A 26682-nucleotide genomic window follows, 5' to 3' on the forward strand; every position below is an offset into this window, starting at 1 on the left:
AGGTTGGCCACCCCTGCAGTATATGGTACATGCTGTTGCCTCCCCAACAGTTTAATAGATAAACAATTCCATAAGGCCTTGATCCTCAAATTGGGGTGAATGACCTGTTTTACTCTACTGTTATTGGGGTGTCCACCTTGATTAATACATAAGCAATTCTATTAGGCCTTGATTCTCAAATTTGGTTGAATAACCTGTCTTGTTCTACTGTTATTGGGGTGTCCACCTTGTTTAGGTCTGTTTCACAAAGGCGTTAATGGTCCCGGCAGGGGAACAGCCTGCTGGATCCGTAACCACCATGTGCAACCATGGGCTGCCGGAAGTCCCTCCAACCCCAATTACTATAATCAGGCCTGGCGGAGATCCGGCTGCAGCACTGCAAATATCCTGAGAGGTGACCAGACAAAGACCGGAACAGCCTGCCAGAACCATTAACGCCAGTGTGAAACAGGCCTTAATAGATAAACAATTCTATTAAGCCCTGATTCTCAAATTGAGAGAATAACCTGTCTTGTTCTACTGTTATTGGGGTGTCCACATTGACAATTAATAACTTATTTTACATATACAGTTACTGTTACTATATAACAGACAGTTGCCAGGGCCCTCCAAAAGAACAGGCAGTGGCAAAAATGTTGCTGTAGCGGGCAGAAGTAGCAGCAGAAGAAAGCAACAGGCCAGAGCTGCCACTGTCATTTAGCGGTCGTGTTTTGACGACCAATCCCACTGTCCTTGAATGGTTGACTCGATCTTCAACATCATCTGAAATGACATCAAGCACACACAGCCAGGAGTCAGTGGGTTTCTCTGACACCACACTTAGTTGGCATGACCCAGGGACAAACTCTGTGCCCTCCCTCACCTGTGCTGAACCTGCTTCTTTCCTTTGCTGCTCCTTCTGCCAGGCAAGTAATGTATGCCGCTGACTCAGCAGGACAGTCAGCAGCTACTGGCCAGCCCAGATTTGGAGGAAAGGTCCACTGCTTCCTCCTGTAGGCGTGCAAGTAGCGACGATGACAGTCACATGGGAGCAGGTTTTGCCAGCGGTCACGGATGTGGCCATGAGACTGGTGAGGGTGGCATAAGTGAGAGACAATTGGATGATGGTGTAGCCGTTCACACGTTGGAGCCCAGTGAAGAGGGGGCTTCATCATCATCATCAGGGGGTGAGGGTCCGGAAACAACTAGTGGTGCACGGCTTCATAGAGGCAGAGGCAGGCAGTCATCATGGAGTGGTGGTGATAAAATTCCATACTCGCCTGTGTGGGAATTTTTCATAAAGTAGCTGGAGGACATCTGCGTGGCCGTATTTAGGATCTGTGGGCAGAAGGTGAAGCATGGCCAGGGTGCAAATGTTGGAGCTTTACCATAAAATGGTCTGGGAAAACCATGGCGCCAGGGTTGCCAACCATAATTTTTATTTATTCTTGACAAAGTATTTCAAAATCAAGGACAGCCAACATTTTTTACAGACAAATTGAAAAAAATAATGTGTGACAAAGAAGATTATAAGTAACCCATGTCTATAGCTCAATATACTGATATACTAAGAAATCATTACTACCATATAGGCCTCTTTCACACGACTGTATGGCTTTTTCAGTGTTTTGCGGGCCGTTTTTTCCGGATCCGTTGTTCCGTTTTTTGTTTCCGTTTCGGTTCTGTTTTTCCATTCAGTTTTTCCGCATGGCTGGGCATAATATTTTCAGTAGATGGTTCCGCAAAAAACGGAATGGATACGGAAGACATACGGATGCATTTCCGTATGTGTTCAGTTTTTTTTGCGGACCCATTCACTTGAATGGAGCCACGGAATGTGATTTGCGGGCAATAATAGGACATGCTCTATCTTTCAATGGAAAGGAAAAACGGAAACGGAATGCATACGGAGTACATTCCGTTTTTTTTGCGGAACCATTGAAATGAATGGTTCTGTATACGGACCATATATGGAAAGCAAAAAACGCCCCGTAAACGGGGGGGAAAAAACGGTCGTGTGAAAGAGGCCTTTGTGAGCTGGAAAATTATATTAATTACTGCCAAAATAATCTAGTTAAGTACCACCAGACTCGTGGACACGTCTATTTTTTTTCACGGACATTAAAAAAAAGTCACCAATTTTTACAGACTGTCTAGAAATTTCTGGACGGTTGGCAACTCTGCATGGTGCTAATGTAGTGGTACAGGCTGACTCCCAATGGCCTGCACCCCTTCTCCAACAGTCAAGGCACCAAAACCTCACCAGAATAGAGCTGCGTTTTCTTCCCTTCGTCTACTGGTCCTAATACTCATCCTCCTCGTCAATTGTTTCTCCAGCAATTGATCGCCAAGGTGATTGCAAAGAAACAACAGTATGTGTACACTCATCCAACAGCACAGAAGCTGAACATACTCCTGGCCAAGTTGCTGGTACTACAGTCTCTCCCTTTCTAAGTGGTTGACTCTGCACGTTTCAGAGAACTGATGGCTAGTGCTGAACCAAGATGGAGAGTTCTAAGCCTTCACTTCTCTAAAAAAAAAAGCTGTACCAGCCCTGCATACGTACGTACAGCAGAAGGTGGGCCAGTCCTTGAGCCTGTTGGTGTCTGGTACAGTTCATGGCAGCGCCGATGTGTGGAGCTATAACTATGGTCAAGGACAATAGATCTCCTTTACGGCCCACTGGTTTAATGTGGTTTCTGTCCAGGCACACCGACAACTTGGCCAGGTGATGGCAATGCTGCCTCCGCATTCTTATGCTGTGATTCTGGCGCTAATGTCCTCCTCTGCCTCCTCATCCTCCACCTTGTCCTTAGCCTCCATTGTAGTCACAGTTCTGAGTGGTCCTCTAGAATACTACCTATGCAGAGCATGGTGGTGTCATGCTGTTCTGACCAGCCTGGGCAAACGGAATTACACTGGGGAGGAACTTCTTCCACGTCCTTGATCAAGAAATCAAATCCTGGCTGTCTCCTTGCCCACTGAAGATCGTAACCATGGTGACAGATAACAGGAAGAATATTCTGTTGGCGTTATGTCAAGAAGGGCTTGCCCATGCACCCTGCATCATGCACGTCTTTACTAGTGTTGATCACGAATATTCGAATTGCGAATTTTAATCGCGAATATCGGCACTTCGAGAATTCGCGAATATTTAGAATATCGCTATATATATTCTTAATCGCGAATATTCAATTTTTTTTAAATATCAGTTCATGCGAATTTTTATGCGAAAATTTTAGGCAAATTTTATGTGAATTTTCGCAATCAAGAAAATAATGCCTGGAGATCATGAATTTGCGAATTATCGAATATATGGCGAATATTCACCCAAATATTTTCAAATTCGAATATTGCCCCTGCCGCTCATCACTAGTCTTTACTCTAGTTGTAACACGGTTCCTGAAGTCTTCCACCCAACTGCAAGATGTCTTGAAAATGGCCAGGAGACTATGCATGTACTTCAGCCACTCTTACCGTGCAAAACATGCCCTTCTTGAGCTGCAAAGGCAGAATGGTGTTCTCCAACATAGCCTCATATGTGAAGTTTCCACACGTTGGAACTCCACCCTCCACATGTTGGACCGATTATATGAGCAGAGGAAGACCGTGAATGATTTCTTGATGATGCAGGCAGACAGGAGTACTCCCCTGTGTAACTTCAATGTTAGCCATTGGCAGCTCTTGTGTGACACCTGCCGTTTACTCGGGCCCTTTGAGTAGACCGGGATATAGCTGATTTAACACACTTTGTGACTAATTAATTCGGAACAAAGCAAATTTGTCTGAGAAACTCGGTGAAGCATCTGAATCGAATTTTTTACAAATTCACTTATCTCTATTCATTAAAAACCAGCCGCCATAAAAGGAATATCATGTTATACAGCATTACCAAGTCAGGCAGGGGCAGACTGGGAACGTAAAGGGGTTATCCAGGAAAATATATTTATGACTTATCCTCAAGAAAGGTAATCTGTATCAGATCTGCAGGGGTGCGACACCCGGGACCCTTGCCGATCAGCTATTAGAAGAGGCCTCGAGTGCCGCAGTCTCTTTCTAGGCCAGTGACATGACTGTACATTGGTCACATGGCCTAGTTGCAGCTCAGCACTATTTAAGTCAATGGAGCTGAGCTGCAATACCAAGCACTGCCACTATATGATGTGCGGCGCAGTCCTTGGAAAGCTGCTGGGAATCTGTATCGCCCACCAGAGCTCCAGTGAGCACAGCAGCTCCCTGAAACAGAAAATTGGTGGAGGTTCCGGGACTTGGACCCCCCCGCTGATGTGATAATGATGACCTATCCTGAGGATAAGTCATAATTATCTTTTCCAGGATAACCCCTTTAAAGTGGCACTGGAATAACAAATCGAAAAGTGGCCCCATGTTGAAGTACCCGATGCTCTTAGCAGGGACGTAGCTAAAGGCTCATGGGCCCTGGTGCAGGAGTTCAGCCTCCCTGCCTGCGCGTCCCTTCCACATGTGCCACGTGCAAGACTGTAGCGAGAACGCACCAACAAACTGCTACACTTACTCTATCCACAATTGAAACAAGGCACCGACACACGTCATCTTTAGAAGGAACCAGGCAGTATACACCCAGCTTCACTTAAACTATGGTGACACAGACTTGATAAAGGGGTCGTCGAGACCCCGAAACACGTTGTCTCGTAATAAACTTTGTTGTATCCTGCATCGGGTTGTGGTAATGCGCCTTACGATCATCTATTAGCTGGATCACTCTATCGTGACAAGCTGAGATACGTTTTCCAATTTTTACCCAAGTGGCGACCTGGCCTTCGCCCCAAGGGTTTCCTGACGCATCTGGCAGCACCAACCTGTTACCTACAAATCTCACAGCCTACCTTCAATACGGTTGCACCTGATTTCGGTGCAACCAAAAACAGGTGAGTTTATTGTATCCACCTGTTTTTGAAGGAAGCTGTTGTATCTTGACTTATTTACCCTATGAGTGCGCCTCTCTCACCCTGTGGCCGTAACCTTACTTTGTGGCAAGGGGCAGTGGTGAACATCGCCTTTCTGCTGCCTAGGGAAAAACTGGAAATGTCCCCCTCCATGCCAAATTCTCAACCTAACCTATTCCCTCCAGTCCTACTGTTAAAGGAGGACCCCCCCCCCCCCCCCCCCCCCCTCTGTTACAAGAGAACGCAGCACTCATATGTGTGCTGCTTTCTCTGCTCCGTTTACCTGTTCGCCACAGCAATAGCAGTGGTGAGCAGGTAAACAGAGTAGAGAAGGCAGCGGACAATCCCTTTTAAAGACATACTTGAAAAACATTACATACAGCTCTACAGAACATATAGGGTAATACAGCTCTACAAACCTCTTACATCCATTGGCGTCTCCTCTAATGTAGATATTCTCTTTCCTCATTTTCTACTTTCAGACCAGACCGTCATGATGATTTCTTTTAGCCGTGTCTAGTCTCTGCAAAGTTTAACAAACAAACATCTTAGTTTCCTACTTTTCCATCATCCTCCCCACCTTCTCAAAACCCCGTCCTGCCACCCACAATACTGTGTCCGCTGTGTCCCCGGAAAATACTGGTACCACACAGATAGTGCGCCAATACAAAAATACCCCTTTATATTGTGGGCCAGTAAAATACCCCCTTACCTTTCAGATCAGACCCCCATATAAGACCCCCATATCAAACCAAAGATGAGACCCCCATCTCAGATCAGACCCCCTTTAGACCTCCATGTCAGAAACCCCCATCTTAGACCTCAGACTAGACCCCCATTAGACATCTCAGACCCCCCATGTATCAGACCTCAGATCAGACCCCCCCGCCAATATCAGACCTCAAATAAGAGCCCCATTAGACCTCCAGACCCCCCATATGAGACCTCAGACCAGACCCCCATTAGACCTCTCAGACCTCAGTTAGACCTCCAGACCCCAATTAGACCTCCAGACCCCGATATCAGAGCTCCATTAGACTTCCAGACCCTCATTAGACCTCTAGATCCCCCAATCAGACCCTCATTAGACTTCCAGACCCCCATATCAGACCCCCATTAGACCTCCAGACCCCCATATAAGACCCCCATTAGACTTCCAGACCCCCCATATCAGACATCAGACCAGACTTCCTGACCCCCATTAGACCTCTCAGATCCCCGATATCAGACCTCAGATCAGATTTCAAAATAAATGAACTTGCCTCTCCTGCCACCACTGTCCGCATCCGTAGGTCTCCCCCGGCTCTCTTCTCGGGGACCGTGCTGCACAGTCACCTGAAGGCCTACACTTCAGGTCACAGTGTGCTCTGTACGTCCTGACGCTGTAGGCAGCCAGGACACAGCAGCGCTGGCCCAGAGAACAGCAAGCAGGGAGGAGGGCTAACAGTGCTTCATTCCCCCGCCACCTGCGTACTAGTGAGTGCTTCAATAATGGAAGCACCCACTAGTATTTCCTTTATAAGATGCACTGCGTCTTATAAAGGGAAATATACAGCACCACTGGCAAGAGGGCCCGGTCACATCTGTGACTGCTGCGACCCCTATAGCTACGCCAGTTGGTCCTAGCATAAATTAATGCTGAGAACATCAGATTTTTATGTACCTGGCCAATGGCCATGACTAGGGCTCAGGCAGCCCCCTGGACATCAGTCCACTGGGAAATTTCCCTGTAGGATCTATGGCCAGTCTGTCCCTGATGTCATGTGAAGATTTTGTGACTACTAGCCTCACTAATTTTGCAACTAAGCAAGAATGTGTACTTATTAAACTCATAGCAGAATACAGATTGCTAAGGTGCTGGCTATGAGACCTATGCAGAGACAGCTTTAGGGCCATACAACCTACTTGGATAAATGGCATAGTAAAGGGTATCGAAAACAAGTATCAGGCAGAATGAGGCAGGTATGGTAGTGGTAACCAGTACTAGAAAGGAAGCCTCTCACCTCTGTGTACACACTTGGCTTTTACATCTTTAAGCTCACTTGCACATGACATATTAGTTTTGCAGTTTGCAAGCCGCTGATCTGCAAAATACTGTATAGATGCCGATCGTGTGCATCCTGCACTTTTCTTAGCCCCAACTATAGAAATTCCTATTCTTGTCCACAAAATGGATGAGAAAAGGACATGCTGTATAATTTGCATCATGGCTGCATGGATGCAGACAGCACACGGATGACTTCTGTGTACTGTCCGCATTTTTGGCGGCCCAATAGAAATGAATGGGCCGTCTCATCCGCAAAAATGCGTATTGGACACAGACCAAAAATATGGCCATGTATATGAGGCCTAAAACTAATAGTAAAACTCACTTTGTAATTTATTTAAACAACTGGCAATGTCATTTATAGAGGAGCTAACTGAAAAGTGATAACAAATATGGCTTCACTTCCTGCTGTTACTTTAAAAAATGGAAACCACATTGAAATGTAAAAAAAATACCAATATCTCTAACAAAAATATAATTACCAAAGTCTGGCTACTGTTATAACTTTCAATTTTATGTTTTGGGTGAAATCTTGTATACTTACTTTCTACTATATTGCTGCACACCTGTATTAACCACCTCAGCCCCCCTAGCTTAAACACCCTTTATGACCAGACCACTTTTTACAATTCTGCACTACACTACTTTCACGGTTTATTGCTCGGTCATGCAACTTACCACCCAAATCAATTTTACCTCCTTTTCTTCTCACTAATAGAGCTTTCATTTGGTGGTATTTCATTGCTGCTGACATTTTTACTTTTTTTGTTATTAATCTAAATTTACCAAAATTTTTGCAAAAAAAATGACATTTTTCCCTTTCAGTTGTAATTTTTTTTTTAAAAATAACATTTCTATATAAATTTTAATCTAAATTTATTGTTCTACATGTCTTTGATAAAAAAAAAATGTTTGGGTAAAAAAAAAAAAATGGTTTGGGTAAAAGTTATAGCGTTTACAAACTATGGTCCAAAAATGTGAATTTCCGCTTTTTGAAGCAGCTCTGACTTTCTGAGCACCTGTCATGTTTCCTGAGGTTCTACAATGCCCAGACAGTAAAAAACCCCACAAATGACCCCATTTCGGAAAGTAGACACCCTAAGGTATTCGCTGATGGGCATAGTGAGTTCATGGAACTTTTTATTTTTTGTCACAAGTTAGCGGAAAATTATGATTTTTTATATTTTTTTTTCCTTACAAAGTCTCATATTCCACTTACTTGTGACAAAAAATAAAAACTTCCATGAACTCACTATGACCATCACGAAATACCTTGGGGTGTCTTCTTTCCAAAATGGGGTCACTTGTGGGGTAGTTATACTGCCCTGGCATTTTAGGGGCCCTAATGCGTGAGAAGTAGTTTGAAATCAAAATGTGTAAAAAATGCCCTGTGAAATCCTAAAGGTGCTCTTTGGAATGTGGGCCCCTTTGCCCACCTAGGCTTCAAAAAAGTGTCACATATGTGGTATCGCCGTACTCAGGAGAAGTTGGGCAATGTGTTTTGGGGTGTCTTTTTACACATGCCCATGCTGGGTGAGATAAATATCTCTGTCGAATGACAACTTTGTATAAAAAAAATGGGAAAAGTTGTCTTTTAGAGAGATATTTATCTCACCCAGCATGGGTATATGTAAAATGACACCCCAAAACACATTGCCCAACTTCTCCGGAGTACGGCGATACCACATGTGTGACACTTTTTTGCAGCCTAGATGCGCAAAGGGGCCCGAATTCCTTTTAGGAGGGCATTTTTAGACATTTGGATCCCAGACTTCTTCTCACGCTTTAGGGCCCCTAAAATGCCAGGGCAGTATAAATACCCCACATGTGATCCCATTTTGGAAAAAAGACACCCCAAGGTATTCAATGAGGGGCATGGCGAGTTCATAGAAGATTTTTTTTTTTTGGCACAAGTTAGCGGAAATAAATTATTTTTATTTTTTCTCACAAAGTCTCCCTTTCCGCTAACTTGGGACAAAAAGTTCAATCTTTCATGGACTCAATATGCCCCTCAGCGAATACCTTGGGGTGTCTTCTTTTCGAAATGGGGTCACATGTGGGGTATTTATACTGCCCTGGCATTTTAGGGGCCCTAAAGCGTGAGAAGAAGTCTGGAACATAAATGTCTAAAAAATTTTACGCATTTGGATTCCGTGAGGGGTATGGTGAGTTCATGTGAGATTTTATTTTTTGTCACAAGTTAGTGGAATATGAGACTTTGTAAGAAAAAACAAAAAAACAAAATAATAAATTTCCGCTAACTTGTGCCCAAAAAATGTCTGAATGGAGCCTTACAGGGGGGTGATCAATGACAGGGGGGTGATCAGGGAGTCTATATGGGGTGATCACCACCCCATATAGACGTCTGTATGTGTTTTGCGGATCCACGGATCCGCAAAACACATGCGGACGTCTGAATGGAGCCTTACAGGGGGGTGATCAATGACGGGGGGGTGATCACCCCATATAGACTCCCTGATCACCCCCCTGTTATTGATCACCCCCCTGTAAGGCTCCATTCAGAGGTCCGTATGTGTTTTGCGGATCCACGGATCCATGGATCGGATCCGCAAAACACATACCGACGTCTGAATGGAGCCTTACAGGGGGGTGATCAATCACAGGGGGGTGATCAGGGAGTCTATATGGGGTAATCACCCCCCCTGTAAGGCTCCATTCAGACGTCTGTATGTGTTTTGTGGATCCGATCCATGGATCCGCAAAACACATACGGACCTCTGAATGGAGCCTTACAGGGGGGGTGATCAATGACAGGGGGGTGATCAGGGAGTCTATGTGGGGTGATCACCCCCCTGTCATTGATCACCCCCCTGTAAGGCTCCATTCAGACATCCGTATGTGTTTTGCGGATCCGATCCATGGATCCGTGGATCCGTAAAACACATACGGACGTCTGAATGGAGCCTTACAGGGGGGTGATCAATGACAGGGGGGTGATCAGGGAGTCTATATGGGGTGATCACCCCCCTGTCATTGATCACCCCCCTGTAAGGCTCCATTCAGACGTCGGTATGTGTTTTGCGGATCCAATCCGTGGATCCGTAAAACACATACGGACGTCTGAATGGAGCCTTACAGGGGGGTGATCAATGACAGGGGGGTGATCAGGGAGTCTATATGGGGTGATCACCCCCCTGTCATTGATCACCCCCCTGTAAGGCTCCATTCAGACATCCGTATGTGTTTTGCGGATCCGATCCATGGATCCGTGGATCCGTAAAACACATACGGACGTCTGAATGGAGCCTTACAGGGGGGTGATCAATGACAGGGGGGTGATCAGGGAGTCTATATGGGGTGATCACCCCCCTGTCATTGATCACCCCCCTGTAAGGCTCCATTCAGACGTCGGTATGTGTTTTGCGGATCCAATCCGTGGATCCGTAAAACACATACGGACGTCTGAATGGAGCCTTACAGGGGGGTGATCAATGACAGGGGGGTGATCAGGGAGTCTATATGGGGTGATCACCCCCCTGTCATTGATCACCGCCCTGTAAGGCTCCATTCAGACGTCCGTAGGTGTTTTGCGGATCCGATCCATGGATCAGTGGATCCGTAAAACACATACGGACATCTGAATGGAACCTTACAGGGGGGTGATCAATGACAGGGGGGTGATCAATGACAGGGGGATGATCAGGGAGTCTATATGGGGTGATCAGGGGTTAATAAGGGGTTAATAAGTGACAGGGGGGGTGTAGTGTAGTGTGGTGCTTGGTGCTACTTATTACAGAGCTGCCTGTGTCCTCTGGTGGTCGATCCAAGCAAAAGGGACCACCAGAGGACCAGGTAGCAGGTATATTAGACGCTGTTATCAAAACAGCGTCTAATATACCTGTTAGGGGTTAAAAAAATCGCATCTACAGCCTGCCAGCAAACGATCACCACTGGCAGGCTGTAGATCCACTCGCTTACCTGCAGTTCCTGTGAACACGCGCGCCTGTGTGCGCGCGTTCACAGGGAATCTCGCGTCTCGCGAGATGACGCGTAGATGCGTGACTCTGCCTGAGTGAGCCGCCTCCGGAACGAGATCCTGCGTTAGGCGGTCCGGAGGCGGTTAAAGTTTTTGAGTTCTCTTTCTAGACATTTTAGGATTACTCTCCCTTCAGGGCTTAGTAGAATGGATTAGGCAAGCTATACCCAATGTTACATGAGATCTGCAACACAAAGGGGCCAATTTACTAATAATATAGATGGGGTAAACTTAGGCCTCATACACAGAACCGAATGTATTTTGCGGTCCAAAAATTGCCCCTTTCCCACTAAGCTACACATTTTTTAGAAGCCACACCCCCTTCGAGAGCTAGGAGTAGTGGATTTTTCTAAAACTAGATGCGCCAAATTGTGCCAGAAATGTGGACCATAGTATATGTCGGACAAACTGTTTCACAGAGCCTAGACAATCTTAATGACTATTTCCAGTCCGTTATGAAAAGTCCAATTCTATAAATGCAAGACGGTTTGTCTAATAAAACATAAACCTATGATAAACGTTATATATAGAGGTGAGTGAAGTTTTGAAAAATTCGGCAACTTCCCATCCAGGCAACTCTGCCTTAGGGTACGGCCAAACGGACTGGTGTGCTGCTGGTGGGTTGCGGCCATGCTGCGGTGAAGAACTGTACGGCCAATTAGCCCTCAGCTGCCTTTCATTTAATAATGAAGACCGCACTGTATAGTCCTTCGTGGCCGCCTGGCACCTTTAAACAGGTGTTGCTGGTATGGGGTTTGGCTGGTTAGGTGGGGGGACAATATGCATATTATTGCTGTTTGGCCTGCAATCTTCTGCAGGTTATTTGACAGTAAACATTGAATATTAATCAGCTCTGGAATACCCACTTCTCAAACCCCAGCTCTCTCCTGCCCTGCAGGTGGGAGCCCTTCTTCTCCCATCTGCTTTTCCTCCTCTTCCACATCATCTAATATAAACGAGAATTATCATCAGGAACATCCAGCTCCTCTTCTCTCGGCATCTTGCTGACTTTTCTAGGACATGGAGAGTTTGAAGGATGATTTGGAAAAAGTAAAGCCAGCAAAAGATGAGGATGGTCCTCATTAAGACCTGGCCGCCGGCCCCCCTAAGGGGTGCAGACTGGATGGTATTGGTTGGCACGCTGACAGTGTAATAATAAAGGCTTCCATTTTTTTGGTATTACATATCTTAGTTAACGGCTTATGCAGGAATACGTAAATGTAGGAATAAATAAATAAAACTGACGCAGCATAAGTCTTCCTGCACTCTCTCTCTCCAATATTCTTCTATTAATTGTTTTCAGAATCACTGTCCCTAGCACATGAGCGCTTGACACATCTCTCCTTATGCTCAGCTCACTCGACAATGGCGTGGACAGCGAGGGAAGAGTGTTTTATAGGGCTGTGACATCACAGGTCGTGGCTATCTGCGGATTGGCTGGCTGCACAGCATTATAGGTGATCTTGCATTCCCGAACTTGTCTCCTCTACACTTAGTTTTGCTTTGTAACATGTGCAGCCACTATTCTGGGAAAACCTGATTCATTACCACAAAGTGTGAGAAAATTCTGATTCATTTCGAATTGAAGTTTTCCTAAAGTTCAGACTGAATTCTGCTTTGAATGCTTTGCTTCGCTCAACACTAGTTATATACTTTGGCTTTTTATTCTTGACATTTGTCTGTCGATTGTAAGACAAAATCCATGTAACCAAATGAAGAAGACATTTCTTAAAGGGGTTTTTCAAGTTTTTTTTACTGATAACCTATCCTCTGGATAGGTCATCAGTATCTGATCGGTGGGAGTCCAACACCTGGGACCCCCGCCGATCAACTATTTGAGAAGACGCAGATGCTCGCAGCAGTGCTTAGGCCTTCTCTCTGCTAAGCAAGCACAGCGCCGTACATTGTATAGCGGTTGTGCTTGGTATTGCAGCCTAGCCCCATTCACTTCTATGGTGCTGAGCTGCGCCTAGGCTATGTGACCAATGAACATGACATCACACGGCCTAGGAAAAGCTGGAGAAAGCAATGGTACTACTGCCTGGGGTCCCAAGTGTCGAACCCTCACTGATCAGATATTGATCCCCTATCCATAGGGAAAACCCCTTTAAATATTCTCACTTTTAGTGTATGACATCCAGGGTTGGACTGGCCCACTAGAGTACCAGAGGATCCTCCGGTTGGCCCAGTCTCTGAAACAATAGTGGGCTCCACAGTTCCAGGAGAAAAATACCATTTGGAGCTGCCTTTGGATACCATCACTTGTCACTAGTGTATATTTCACCTATTATTTTTATTGATGATATATGGCTTGGGCCCCAAGAATAATTTCCTCTGGTGGGCCCAAGGAACCCGATTCTGATCCCTAATGACATCCCATTTGTCTTTGCCCATAACTTCTACATGTGCTCTGTCCTGCTTTGTATTAAACAGGCAACCCATTGATTTGAAGGGGCACAGTGTCATGTATAGAACCTTTTTAATGTCTATAAGGCCTCATGCACACGACCGTTGTTGTGTTCCGTTCCGCGATCCGTTTCCGATTTTGTTTCCGTGTGTCTTCCTTTATTTTTGGAGGACCACCAGACATAAAGGAAAGTAAAAAAAAGTCAAAGTCAGGTTTGCCATGCAAATGATAGGAAAAAAATGGACGTGGACGCGGATGACAATCTTGTGTGCTCCGCGTTTTTTTCACTGTCCCATTGACTTGAATGGGTCCGCAAACCGTTTTCCATAAAAAAAATAGGACAGGTTATATTTTTTTGACGGACTGGAACCACGGATCACGGATGCGGATGACAAACGGTGCATTAGTCGAGTTTTCAACGGACCCATTGAAAGTCAATGGGTCCGCAGAAAATCACGAAAAACTGAACAACGGACACGGAATAAAACAACGGTCGTGTGCATGAGGGCTTACTTTAAGACGATTTTCTGGATTTGGATCAAGTAAAAAAAAAAAAAAAAAAAATTCAAAAAATGCATGAAATATGCACGAAATTGCCCTGTGTAAACTTGGCCTTGTTGGGACACTTTCCACCATTAGGGAATGTCTATCCTTCCTTAGCATTTTGTTTAATTTGTTCATATATTTCTAGATGTCCAAGCTCAGTTTTTGTGACACAGAGCTCCGCATCCCCTCCATAGATATAGAATTGTACGATAACAGTATGGCTGCCTGTGGGGATTTGGATCAATATATGACAAAAATAGAGCTCTGACCGCTATAAAGATTTATAGAAAAATAATCAAAAAATGGACCAAAAAATTGTTAAAAGGTGGACATTCTCTTCATGATCACACTGGCAAAATAAACATCAGAAAAATCTTATGTGTATTTCCCATAGAATTCGCAGATGAAATCTAAGGCTGACCTCGGAATTCTGCCAAAGATATGTAGTTTATATGCCATGGATTCAGCCGTGGATTAGCCCCATTCACATGATACGATAATGTGGCATCTATTTTTACTGTGGAATTCCACAGCAGAATGCAGAAGCAGGCAGGTGGATGAGATTTTAATAAATCTTCTGCACACGGTGTAAAAATTTTCTGCCTATCTAGAATTCTAAATCTGCAGCACGTTAATTCGGTAATGGAAAGGGAACAGCACTGAAGTATATCGCCATAACAAGAGAAGTGTGAACGCCCGTGGGCTAAGAGACAGCATGCAGACTTTGTTAGTTGTGTTCAGCATATACTGACAGACTGCACTTTTGATTGTTTCACCTTTACCACTTGTCTAGTTCCGCTACCTTTTTTATTTTGCTTTCTATTCGGTGGACTGGGATAACTCCAGATAGGATCTTGCAGCATACAATACGCATGCGTATTAAGAAATCACCAATAATAATCTTTGCTTAGGTGAGAAGAGACTGATGGGGGAACTGGGAATTGTCAGCATGAGAGCAGCAGGGGATTGATAAGGCAAGCATAAGAGCTCATGCACACAACCGTATGGCTTTTTCAGTGTTTTGCGGTCCATTTTTTACGTATCCGTTGTTCCGTTTTTTGTTTCCGTTTCCTTTCCGTTTTTCCATATGCCATATACATTATACAGTAATTACATAGAAAAAATTGGGCTGGGCATAACATTGTCAATAGATGATTCCGCAACAAACGAATGGATACGGAAGACATACGGATGCATTTCCGTATGTGTTCCGTTTTTTTTGCGGACCCATTGACTTGAATGGAGCCAAGCACCGTGATTTGCGGACAAGAATAGGACATGTTCTATCTTTTCACGGTACAGAAATACGGAAATACTGAAACGGAATGCAAACAGAGACACTTCAGTTTTTTTTGCTGAACCATTGAAATGAATGGTTCAGTATATGTAACGCATTCTAAACAAAAAAAACGGCCAGTTAACTGAACGCAAAATACTGTCGTGTGCATGAGCCCTAATACTGCTATATGTAAGTGACCTCAACAGCCAATTTGCCTGAACCACCAGTCTATAGACTATTATTGGCTAATGTGCTACTGGTATACCCGGTTATAATCCCTCATTTCCTCTTCCTGTCATCTCTCCAGTCATCTGTTTTAGTAAATACTTGTATTCTTTATGAAATAGGAATTCTAGTGCATCGTTGTATACAATTCAACTTTTTGCCATTCACCTGTTATTCCTTCGAGAAATGTATAATTAAGTTGGCAACTAGTTACCAGTTGGGGATGTGTCTATGCACATTTCTAACACTATCCAGTGTCAGACCTTGTAGGAACACAACCCTTTGATAAGGGGGATGGTAACAACCAGTTGTCAATTTATTCTTAAATATCCAGGAAGAATAACAGGAATGGGCATCGATATAGGTAAGGATTCTTTACAGTTAGAGTAGTGAAACTATGAAATGCCCTACCCATGATTTAGCAGGGGCGTTGCTAGGGTCTCAAAAGATCTGGGGCCCAAGCCCCAATGAATATGGTCCAGTTCTCGACCCTCCCCCAGCACACCGCATTTTGCTGTACTTGCTATACAGTAGCACATACTTGTCACATCCAGTGCCTCCCAGGTGACGTCTCTTTCAATGTAGATCTTCTCATCATCTTTTCCATACGGTCCGGACAACTTCTGTCAGCTGCGGCTTGTCTCTGCAGAGTGTGACACACGGACATCTTAGCTTCCTTACTTTTCTATCATCATCCCTCAACCTGGAGTCCCCACAGTGTTATTCTGCTGCTCGCTGTGCTCCCCCATACCCCAAATACTATGCTGAAGAAATATGAGTGCCCCATAGTAATAGTGCTCCTCAAAGTCCCACCAATAGTAATTCGCTTCTAGAATTCTCCCATTAATAATACTGCCCCCTACAGTGCCCCCAACTGTGATAACGCTCCCAAAGAGTGCCCCATTAGTAATACTGCCCCCTAGAGTGCCCCAAACTGTGATAACGTTCCCCAAGAGTGCCCCCATTAGTAGAAGAGCTCTCTAGTATTAATAATACCCTCACAGCCACCAGTAGGAATAAGGCCTCCCTATATTCCCCCAGTGGTAATAAAGCTATCTACTGACCCCTCAGTAGTAATAAGGCCCCCTATAGTGCTCTTAGTAGAAATAAGGTGGATCTATAAGTCCCTCCTACAGAGCCCCAGTAGTAAAAAGAACGCCTATAGTGTCCCCCTACAGTGCCCCTAGTATTTATACTGCCCCTACTGTTATAATGCTTGCCCTGAAGTGCCCCCAGTATTTATAATGCCCCCTGTAGTTATATTCCTCCCTCCACCATACAGTCCTATGTAAATAACATCATACCATCTCTCCTGCCCCTCCAAAATACAGTCCTATGTAAATGACATCACTCCCCTCCCTTCAGCCCCTCCAAAATACAGTCCCATGTAAATAACACTATTTCACTCCCTCTGCCATAGAGTCCCATGTAAATAACATCCCACCATCTCTCCAGCCCCCTCCAATATACAGTCCCATGTAAATAACATCCCTCTCTATCTACAGCCCCCTCCAAAATACAGTCCTATGTAAATAACATCACCTCCTCCACAGCCGCCTTCAACATACAGTCCCAAATAAATAATATATCACTCCCTCCCCAGCCGCCTCCAACATGCAATCCCATGTGAACATCACCCCCTCAACATTCAGTCGCATGTAAATAGCATAATCCCCCCCCAGCCACATTCAACATACAGTCCCATGTAAATAACATCACCCTTCAACATACAGTCCCATGTAAATAATATCACTCCCTCCCTCAGACCCCTGTAACTTTCAGTCCCATGTAAATAACATCACTCCCTCCCACAGCCGCCATCAACATACAGTCCCGTGTAAATACAATGACCCCCTCCCAAGCCACCTCCAACACACAGTTCCATGTAAATAACATCCCTCCCTTCAGCCCTAACATACAGTCCCAGTTAAATAACCACAACTCCCAGCATTGCTCTGCCTCTCCCTTCACTTACCTCTCCTCATGTAGCAGACATCACTACAGCTTTTTCCCCCAGGACTTCTCTTCTTCACTGCCATCCTCTCCTGCACTGGTCACATGATGGTGACATCATCGCAGGTCCTTCTCAACCACTGCCTGTTTTACTGGTCACATGACTTGTGATGTCACCACAGGTACTTTAGCTCTTCCACTGCATTAGATTAAATTGTATTGGCGTCCTGAGGACGGCAATACAGTTGGATCTATCTGGCAGGCAGTACATTCGGGGCCTAGGACAAAACATCAGGGGCCCAGGCCCCGAATGTTTTAACCTAGCAACGCCCCTAGTAATGGCAGATAATATGTCAGCATTAAAAAAAGTCTAGATGCTTATCTAATAGCAAACGGCATTAAGGGTTATAATTAATTCACAACACTTTTTCCCATCCTTTTAACGTATACAAAAAATGTATGCGTTAAACGGATGCCTCAGACTAATGCCATACAGTTGCATCCGTTCCCCATAGAGTTCCATTGTAAAAAAAAAGTATGCTTTTTACTGTGCAGGATACAAAAACACAGTACACCACTTTTTTTTATCCTTTTTATGTAACGTATATGTCAAATGGAGGTATAAAACGTGATGTGAACTCGCCTTATCAATCAGTGTATTATCATTGATCTGAGACAGGTTGAACTTGATGGACCGGTGTCCTTTCTTCAGCCTATGTAACTATAGAATGCAGAGTTCTAAGAAAAGATGCTTCAGAATTGTTACAAAATGAGGAATGTGTAACGGCTGAGGATGGGGGAAATCCTCAGCCGTGCGGTGCAGGAAGATGTCCAGTCGCTACTCGCCAGGATCACAGAATCAGGGAGCAGGTCACCTCCTGTTGCGTCCCTAACGCTGACCCTGTCTCCTACCGGCCCATGCAGGTAGGAGACAGGGTCAGCGTTAGGGACGCAACAGGAGGTGACCTGCTCCCTGATTCTGTGATCCTGGCGAGTAGCGACTGGACATCTTCCTGCACCGCACGGCTGAGGATTTCCCCCATCCTCAGCCGTGACAGAATGTAAGAATATAATATGTAAGATGTGGGGACAGGTCCTCTTTTAAGGGGTGTTCCAAGATTTAAATATTGTCGTTTCCTTAGGATAGGCCATGGCGGGTGTCTGACACCTCACCCCCGGTAATAGGATGTTACCAACAGTGATGACCAGTTCGCAGTGTTCGCCAGCGAACACATGTGGGCTGCCATCTTAACTCACAAGTCCGGCGATGCACAGGTAAGCACTTACCTGTGCCTGTGCCACGAGCCAGTCTGAAACAAATGCGGTCACTGGGAGCTGGCAGTTCCGAGAACAGCCAGATGAAGGCCCCGGCGGCTGTTCTTGGAACTGCCTGCTCCCGGTGACCGCATTTGTTTCAGACCGGCTCGTGCACAGGCACAGGTAAGGACTTACCTGTGCATCACCGGACTTGTGAGTTAAGATGGCAGCTCGCATGTGTTCGCTGGCGAACACTGAACTGGCCATCACTGGTTACCAAGTATCTCCTTCGCCAGAAGTTGGTGCTGAAACTACATGGCTCAATCCATTGTGTAGTAGATGGAGCTGATTATTGCAGCGCTGATCCCATTCACTTCAGTAGTCGCAGTGCTGCAGTAACCACTACACAATGGACAGAGCTGTGTAGTTCCAGCACCAAATTCCAGCACCTGAGCCACTCGGCACCCCAGCTGATCAGCAAAGGTGTGGGGTGTAGCACCCCCACCCACCAAATATTGATTTGTCCTTTCTATTGAGGCCTAACTAACCAGAACAAGTAGATGCCTGGGCATCAACCAATGGTCAATGCCTATTGCAAAATATAAAAAAATGACATTGATTTATCTCAAAATGATTTATCTCAAAATGTGTCTCCGGAGCCTAGTAGAACATTAAAATAGGCACAAAAGGAGTCAGTTGGGACAGGTAAAGCTTCAGGAGAGGCCTGTGAAACTACCCCCCCCCCCCCCCCCCCCCTTACCCCAGCTATGCCTCACCAACAAATGGTTTGAGAAGGACTGGTTTAGAGGTTAGAAATCTGAGAAGTTTTGGAAACTTTTGGTTGTAATTCTACAACTTTCATGAACAGCAAAGTGTGTGGTGATTATGGTCATTGCCATTGATATCTGGAATGCAGAATAATGTGTTTATAGACAATACCACCATACTATAAATGTATAGGATACCCTCACATGGCTGTATCTGTTTTGGTGTCCGTAAAATCCAGATACCAGTTGTGTGCATCCTGCACTTACCGCAGGCTTTATTCTAGAAATAGCTACATGTTCTATCATTTGCGGACAGCACGCTGATGACATCCGTGTGCTGTCCACATGTTTTGCGGCCCTATACAAATAAATGGGTCTGCGTGAAATATGCAAAAAATGCAGACCGGATGCGGACCGAAAATATAACCGCATGAATTAAGTCTTACACAACATAGCATTTATTATTATCTTTTTTTGCTAGAAGCTAAAAAACGGAATATGGCCATTAACTCTTCTGTGGCTATGAAGCAAACCTGAGTTGCTTTTTTTCTTTGTTCTATATTTCAGGGGTTTGTAGTACACTATGGACTATATATTTAGGAAAATTGACAAAAACATTTTTAAGAAGTGCAAATAAATACAATTCAGAGTTCTTTGCAATCTTCCAATATTCTTTGCTGGTTCAATGACTGGTGAATTGCATTCTGGGAAGAACAGGGCTCTATATACCAAGCACTGTACAGAGATTTATGTCTCTTTACTTTACAGGAGTTTGATTTAGCTGTGAAGAAGACAAGCTAGTGGATTGCCTCCAATTCCAACCAGCAAGAGACTGACTGCGGCTCTGGACTAGAACAAACGCTGGAACTCAAGATCCTGATCTGTGGTTGCAGAGACGCCACGTTTTTATGTCGATTGTGCAGACGTATTACTGCGCTGTGCAGATGTGAGGTTTTAAACAGGAGCACAGAAAACAGATGGATTTCCGGACTGTTACTTCTCAAACATGACACTGTTTATTTAAAATTAGTTTGTAAGGATTTTGTTACATCAATTATAATAGCATAAATATAACTAGTAATCAAGTCGTTTATAGTTTTCTCTCCAGACACAGGAGTGTAAGGGTACGACCACGCGGTCACTCTGCGGTTAGGGAGCGCAGGACGTTTCTGCATGTATAATCACTTACAGACCGTTGTTTGAACAGATGTGAATGTTTGTTTAGCATTCTGATAACTTCAAATAGTAATACATGTGGCAAAATATGTTAAACATATACCGCAAACAGGTGGGCATGTTTCACGTGCAGTCGAACCGACGCACAACAAGTGCCAGGTCTGTCTCACAAACCTGTTTCCCGATTGACTTCTATTGGGAAATGAGACACTGCGGTTCCTAACACACAACTGCACCGTGTGGTCGTACCATTACACTTTCACAATTAGCCTTAGGCCACCTTTTCACAGCTATAATACAGCCACATTTTAGCATCCACATCATGGTGAATTTCTGCACGTGAACCATGCGAAGATCACAACAAACTTCTGTGGTGATCTACGTTAAGATCATCCATGGCAGGTCCATGTATTGCAGCTGTTTTATCCATACTGTATTACACAACTCCTAACCCTTCCATAAACCCTGGAATAGGCACAAAATGAGCACCGATTGTCACCGTCCGAATAATAATAACCAGCCGACTAATAACTGTAATTATCATTTGTATTCTGAAATTCTCAGTCATTCAGAGTATTCCTCTTGTGCCATAATACCCTAATATTTCCAGACTCTTCATTATATAAATATATCAGCCATCATGATACCGGTGGGGGGCCTGACCTTACGATGGTAGCTATGCACTGTTATTACAGTACTATGCATGTATGAGGCATTGTATGTTGGCATTTCCCTTGTTTGGCTCTGTCACTTAAAGGGAACCTGTCACCGGGATTTTGTGTATAGAGCTGAGGACATGGGTTGCTAGATGGCCGCTAGCACATCTGCAATACCCAGTCCCCATAGCTCTGTGTGCTTTTATTGTGTAAAAAAAACGGATTTGATCCATATGCAAATTACCTGAGATGAGTCCTGTATGTGAGAGGAGTCAGGGACAGGACTCATCTCAGGTTCATTTGCATATGTATCCAATCAGTTTAAAAAATAAAATAAAAGCACACAGAGCTATGGGGACTGGGTATTGCGGATGTGCTAGCGGCCATCTAGCAACCCATGTCCTCAGCTCTATACACAAAATCCCGGTGACAGGTTCCCTTTAAGTCCTGTACATTATGTTACATATGAGTGTTTGGCACTATCATTTGGGCACCATACCGTATGATGCTTACAATTAGTCACTGCTTGGTATGGTTACTTGTGGACTGCACGGCTGTACATCATATGGTATGTAGGGAGGGCACCAACAGAAAGTACAGCCATGGGCACCATACAGTGTAGGGTCAGCCCCTTACAGCCATTTGTTGAATTGCAGCAATGCATTCATATGGTCAGTGAAAGACACTGTAATGGAAACGTACTGAACATCTCTCCAGTTTGGCACTGACTGGCATACAGGTTTTTATAAAGGCAACCTAAATGTACTACCTTTGAAAATTCATCAATGTTAATAGCAAGTTATTGGTGCAATTATGAATTTTACACCTTTGTGCTTTAGTGAACCATGTTCATCCCTATATTCAAAAAGTTCATTTCTAGACATTTTTACAACCTTTCATCATTATAGTAACATGATTAAGAGACACAAAAATTTGATTTTAAAGCCTTAAAGCCCTGAGTATTTGTGTCTGAAGTACAGATCATTAAAATGAACCCTCATTTAATAAAGTATTCACAAAAATATTCCGGTGATGATTCCGTGCCAACTATTTTAAGGTTATTTAGTAAAATATGGTAAAAATGTTAATAAGCTACAGAAAAAAAGTTTTCTAGTGGTTCTTGAATTTTAGAACTCTTTATGGATCAGAAGGTTCAAAGTCGAAGGATGATTGTCTCGCCATTCTCTGGTCTGTAATCAGCGATACCTGGGGGAAAAAACTGTTATTTAGTGTGATAATGTGGATAGTAATACAAAAACATGTGATGCAAAAAGTAAAACACCCTGAATCCTCCATGAGCACTCCATATATTTCAATCTTGTCCCATAGGGGGGAATTTATCATGTGGGGAATATTTGAAGCCAGTTTTTCTAGAGTCTGGGTTGGTGTACTTTATGCCACATTTATCAAATGTTGCATGTTTTGCATAAATTTGTCTTATCCTTAAACCTAACACTTTTGTCTAGAAAAGATTCTCCAGTTTTCCTACTCCACCCTCCTATTGGGGTGAGATTGCAACTTTTTTGCGACTTTAAAAAAAAGTCTCAATGATAAATCTGGAGTGAAACTCAATAACATAGCTAACCATCCCCACTTTCCCACCCATATTTCAAAACTGAAGTGAGTGGTGTAAAAAGTTGCAAAATGTTTGCGTAAGCGAGCCCAAAAAGCTGCAAAGGGCCCATTTTGCTCGTTTTTGAAGCCAGAATTCTATAATGAAGGCATGATAAATAAGGGCCATTGTGTCCTCAATAATGGAAAATTGCACTTTATGAGCAGTGTATTAGAATAAGGGATATTGTGCATCCCAAACTGTCATTGTATGGACCCATTTTAACTATGTACCCATTTTTTCCCAATCCTACATTTCTGGATTTCTCAGTGGGTCAGATTCTCAACCTTCAGATTTTCAGCTCACTACTGATTGCTTCAAACAGATGTGCCAATAATTGTGCCGAGTCTAGATCACTAGAAAGTATTTCCTTGATTTTCTGTAATATACGGTAAAAAATTTTGAACTCCTGGGTGAAAATATTTATCAGTAGACTGTGTGGGGACTTACCTTGTGTTAAGGAAATATTTGGCTCCTTCAGGAGCTGCCAGTAACCTGCCACATTATTTACTGTGGTGAGGAAGGGTCCATGCAAAGTATTTTTGATTTCAAATCTAGGGGGAAAGAATACGCAAATATTGTTACAAGCTAAAAACGTAAAACTAGATTTACTGTTAAACCAGGCATAATGCCTTGAAGGGCTAGTTTAGATGAATGTTATGATACTTTTCACTTAGCGATCTATTGCTTCATTCTGGAAAAAAACGAATGTTAACCCCTTCTAGTAAAAGCCAGTTTGGAACAAATGCAAAAGCCCCATTTTTCAATTCTGACGTGTCACCAGGGGCGTTGCTAGGTTAAAACATTCGGGGCCTGGGCCCCTGATGTGTTGTCCCAGGCCCCGAATGTCCTGGCTGCCTGCTAGATACAACTGTATTGCCATCCTTAGGACAGCAATACAATTGTATCTAATACACTGGAAGATCTGAAGGACCTGTGGTGACATCACACGTCATGTGACCAGCAAAACAGGCAATGGTTGAAAAGGACCTGCGATAATGTCACCATGTGACCAGTGCAGGAGAGGACGGCAGTGAAGAGGAGAAGACCTGGGGGAGGAAGCTGTGGTGAGATCTGCTACATGAGGAGAGGTAGGTGAAGGGAGAGGCAGAGCAATGCTGGAAGTTGTGGTTATTTAACTGGGGACTGTATGTTAGGGCTGAAAGGAGGGATGTTATTTACATGAGACTGTGTGTTGGAGGTGGCTTGGGAGGGGGTCATTGTATTTACATGGGACTGTATGTTGATGGCGGCTGTGGGAGGGAGTGATGTTATTTACATGGGACTGAATGTTGAAGGTGGCTGGTGGGGGGAATGATGTTATTTACATGGGGACTGAATGTTGAGGGGGTGATGTTTACATAAGATTGCATGTTGGAGGCGGCTGGGGAGGAGGTTATATTATTTACATGGGACTGTATTTTGGAGGGGGCTGGAGAGATGGTGTGATGTTATTTACATGGGACTCTATGGTGGAGAGAGGGAAATAGTGTGATTTACATGGGACTGTATGTTGGAGGGGCTGAAGGGAGGGGAGTGATGTTATTTACATAGGACTGTATTTTGGAGGGGGCAGGAGAGATGGTGTGATGTTATTTATATGGGCCTGTATGGTGGACAGAGGAATATAATTACAGGGGCATTATAAATACTGGGGGCACTTCAGGGTGACCATTATAACAGTAGGGGGCAGTATAAATACTGGGGGCACTGTAGGGGTATTATAAATCCAGGGAACATTAGGCGTTCTTATTACTACTGGGGGCTCTATAGGAGGGACTTATAGATTTACCTTATTTCTACTAAGAGCACTATGGGGGCCTTATTACTACTGAGGGGTCTGTAGAGAGCTTTATTACCACTGGAGAACAATAGAGGGCCTTATTTCTACTGTGGGCTATGTGAGGGTATTATTAATACTGGAGGGCTCTTCTAGTAATGGGGGCACTCTTGGGGAGCATTATCACTGTTGGGGGCACTGTAGGGGCAGTATTACTAATAGGGCATTCTAGAAGGGAATTACTATTGGTGAGACTATGAGGAGCACTATTACTATGGGGGCACTCATATTTCTTCAGGATAGTATTTGAAGGTATTGGAGAGCACAGCGAGCAGCAGGATAACACTGTGGGGGATGATGATAGAAATGTGCGGAAGCTAAGATGTCTGTGTGTCACACTCTGCAGAGACAAGGTGCGGCTGAGAGAAGTTATGCGAACCTAATGGAGAAGAAGATGACAGAGAAGATCTACATCCGAGGAGACGTCACCTGGGAGGCCCTGGATGTGACAGGTATGTGCTGCTGTATAGCAAGTACATAGCATGTACAGCAAAATGCGGTTTGTGGGGAGAGGGGGGACTTAGAGAGCTGGGCCATATTCATTGGGGCTTGGGCCCCGGATCTTTTGAGACTCTAGCAACGCCCATGCGTGTCACTTTATGTGGTAATTACTTTGAAAAGCTTTTAGATATCCAAGCGATTCTTTTCTCATGACGAATTGTACTTCGTGTTAGTGGTAATTTGAGTCAATCAGCAATTTTCTAAATTTGAATTTCTCTGCTTTTAAGGGCTTGTTTACACGACCGTTGCCCCTCCGTGTCGTGGACTGCAAATTGCGGTCCGCAATGCACGGGGACAAACCTTTGGCCAGCTGCATGCGGATACCGGACCTATCCACTTGAATGTGTCCATGATCCGTCCGTTCCGCAAAAAGATAGAACTTGCTCTATCTTTCTGCGGTGCGGAGGCAGCCATCTTTTTTTGACAAGTCCGGCGAGGCACAGGTAAGCCCTTACCTGTGCGCGAGCCGGTCTGAAAACAAGTGTGGTCAGCGGCAGCAGGCAGTTTCTGTACAAACTAACCAATCAAGTAACATCTGACAAGGGACCAGGCTGCTCCAGAGTCTCCTCTGTCCGTAACTTACATGCAATCTGGACATACAATTACATCCATTTGCGGCAAGGGGTTAATTCACATGCAAATGAGCAGTTAAGTGCACTTAGGGCGGGCACAACCGTTGCTCCCCCTCCCTTGCCAGCTCCTCCCTCTCCTTGATTGACAGGACTGGGTTCCTGCATAGTCATATCGCCTAGCCATGTCATTCAAGAAAAACAAAACAGACTCGTATGCCCTGACCCCTTGTTAAGCCCCACTCTTCACTGAACAGCAGCTAAAGGTGGAATAGATCAGCAGAAGATTAACCTTAAAGGGGCTGTCCCACAAAATATATTGTACAGTTTTCAAACCATCACCAGGATCTGAATTCTTTTGTAATTGCATGTCATAAAAAAATTTGTATAGCCACTGAGTTAATAAAATGCACCTGTACAGCGCCACCTGCTGTTTGTTCTTTTTCCTGTTTCTTTGACCTGCTCACTGAAGTGGCCGCACATGCTCAATTTCCTCCTTCACCTGCCTCCTAAATTGTGATAGGGAGAGCATGGACATGCCCCCTTAGAAAAGCTTGATCGAGATCTAACAGTGCAATGATTTGGGATATCTCTAGTGCCTGTAGCCTATCAGAGGCCAGTCCAGGTGGCGCAATGATGTAATCATTATCACGCCGCCTGACTCGTGCAGCTCAGAAAACAGGCCAGAAGAAGTCTGAATTGCATCGCTGACCATCACATGGAGGTAAGTATTTGAGTTTATTGTTTTTTATTTGGTAACATGCTGTTGGACCACCATGGGGAGGGGCCATATTGGGGTACTAAATAGAAACATAGAAACATAGAATGTGTCGGCAGATAAGAACCATTTGGCCCATCTAGTCTGCCCAATATACTAAATACTATGGATAGCCCCTGGCTTTATCTTATATGAAGGATGGCCTTATGCCTATCCCATGCATGCTTA

General features: G+C 44.3%; 1 protein-coding gene and 1 long non-coding RNA gene across 2 annotated transcripts in view; one reads left to right on the top strand and one right to left on the bottom strand.

Moving 5' to 3' along the window:
- The first annotated feature begins 1839 nt into the window (after window positions 1-1839).
- Window positions 1840-26430, top strand: LOC120988504. The gene is made up of 3 exons (XR_005776138.1): window positions 1840-2011; window positions 24267-24269; window positions 26419-26430. It is a non-coding gene; the product is annotated as an uncharacterized LOC120988504 (long non-coding RNA).
- Window positions 21538-26682, bottom strand: part of TCN2 (transcobalamin 2) — a 49016-nt gene continuing 43871 nt past the window's right edge. The window contains exons 10-11 of the mRNA XM_040416004.1: window positions 23277-23380; window positions 21538-22420 (exon numbers count right to left, since the gene is read on the bottom strand). Of these exons, the coding sequence (XP_040271938.1) occupies window positions 22368-22420; window positions 23277-23380 (157 nt within the window). The 3' untranslated portion in view covers window positions 21538-22367. The remainder of the gene's footprint in view (window positions 22421-23276; window positions 23381-26682) is intronic.

The sequence above is a fragment of the Bufo bufo genome, chromosome 2 (genome assembly GCF_905171765.1).
Source record: "Bufo bufo chromosome 2, aBufBuf1.1, whole genome shotgun sequence".
NCBI classification, from domain to species: Eukaryota; Metazoa; Chordata; class Amphibia; order Anura; family Bufonidae; genus Bufo; species Bufo bufo.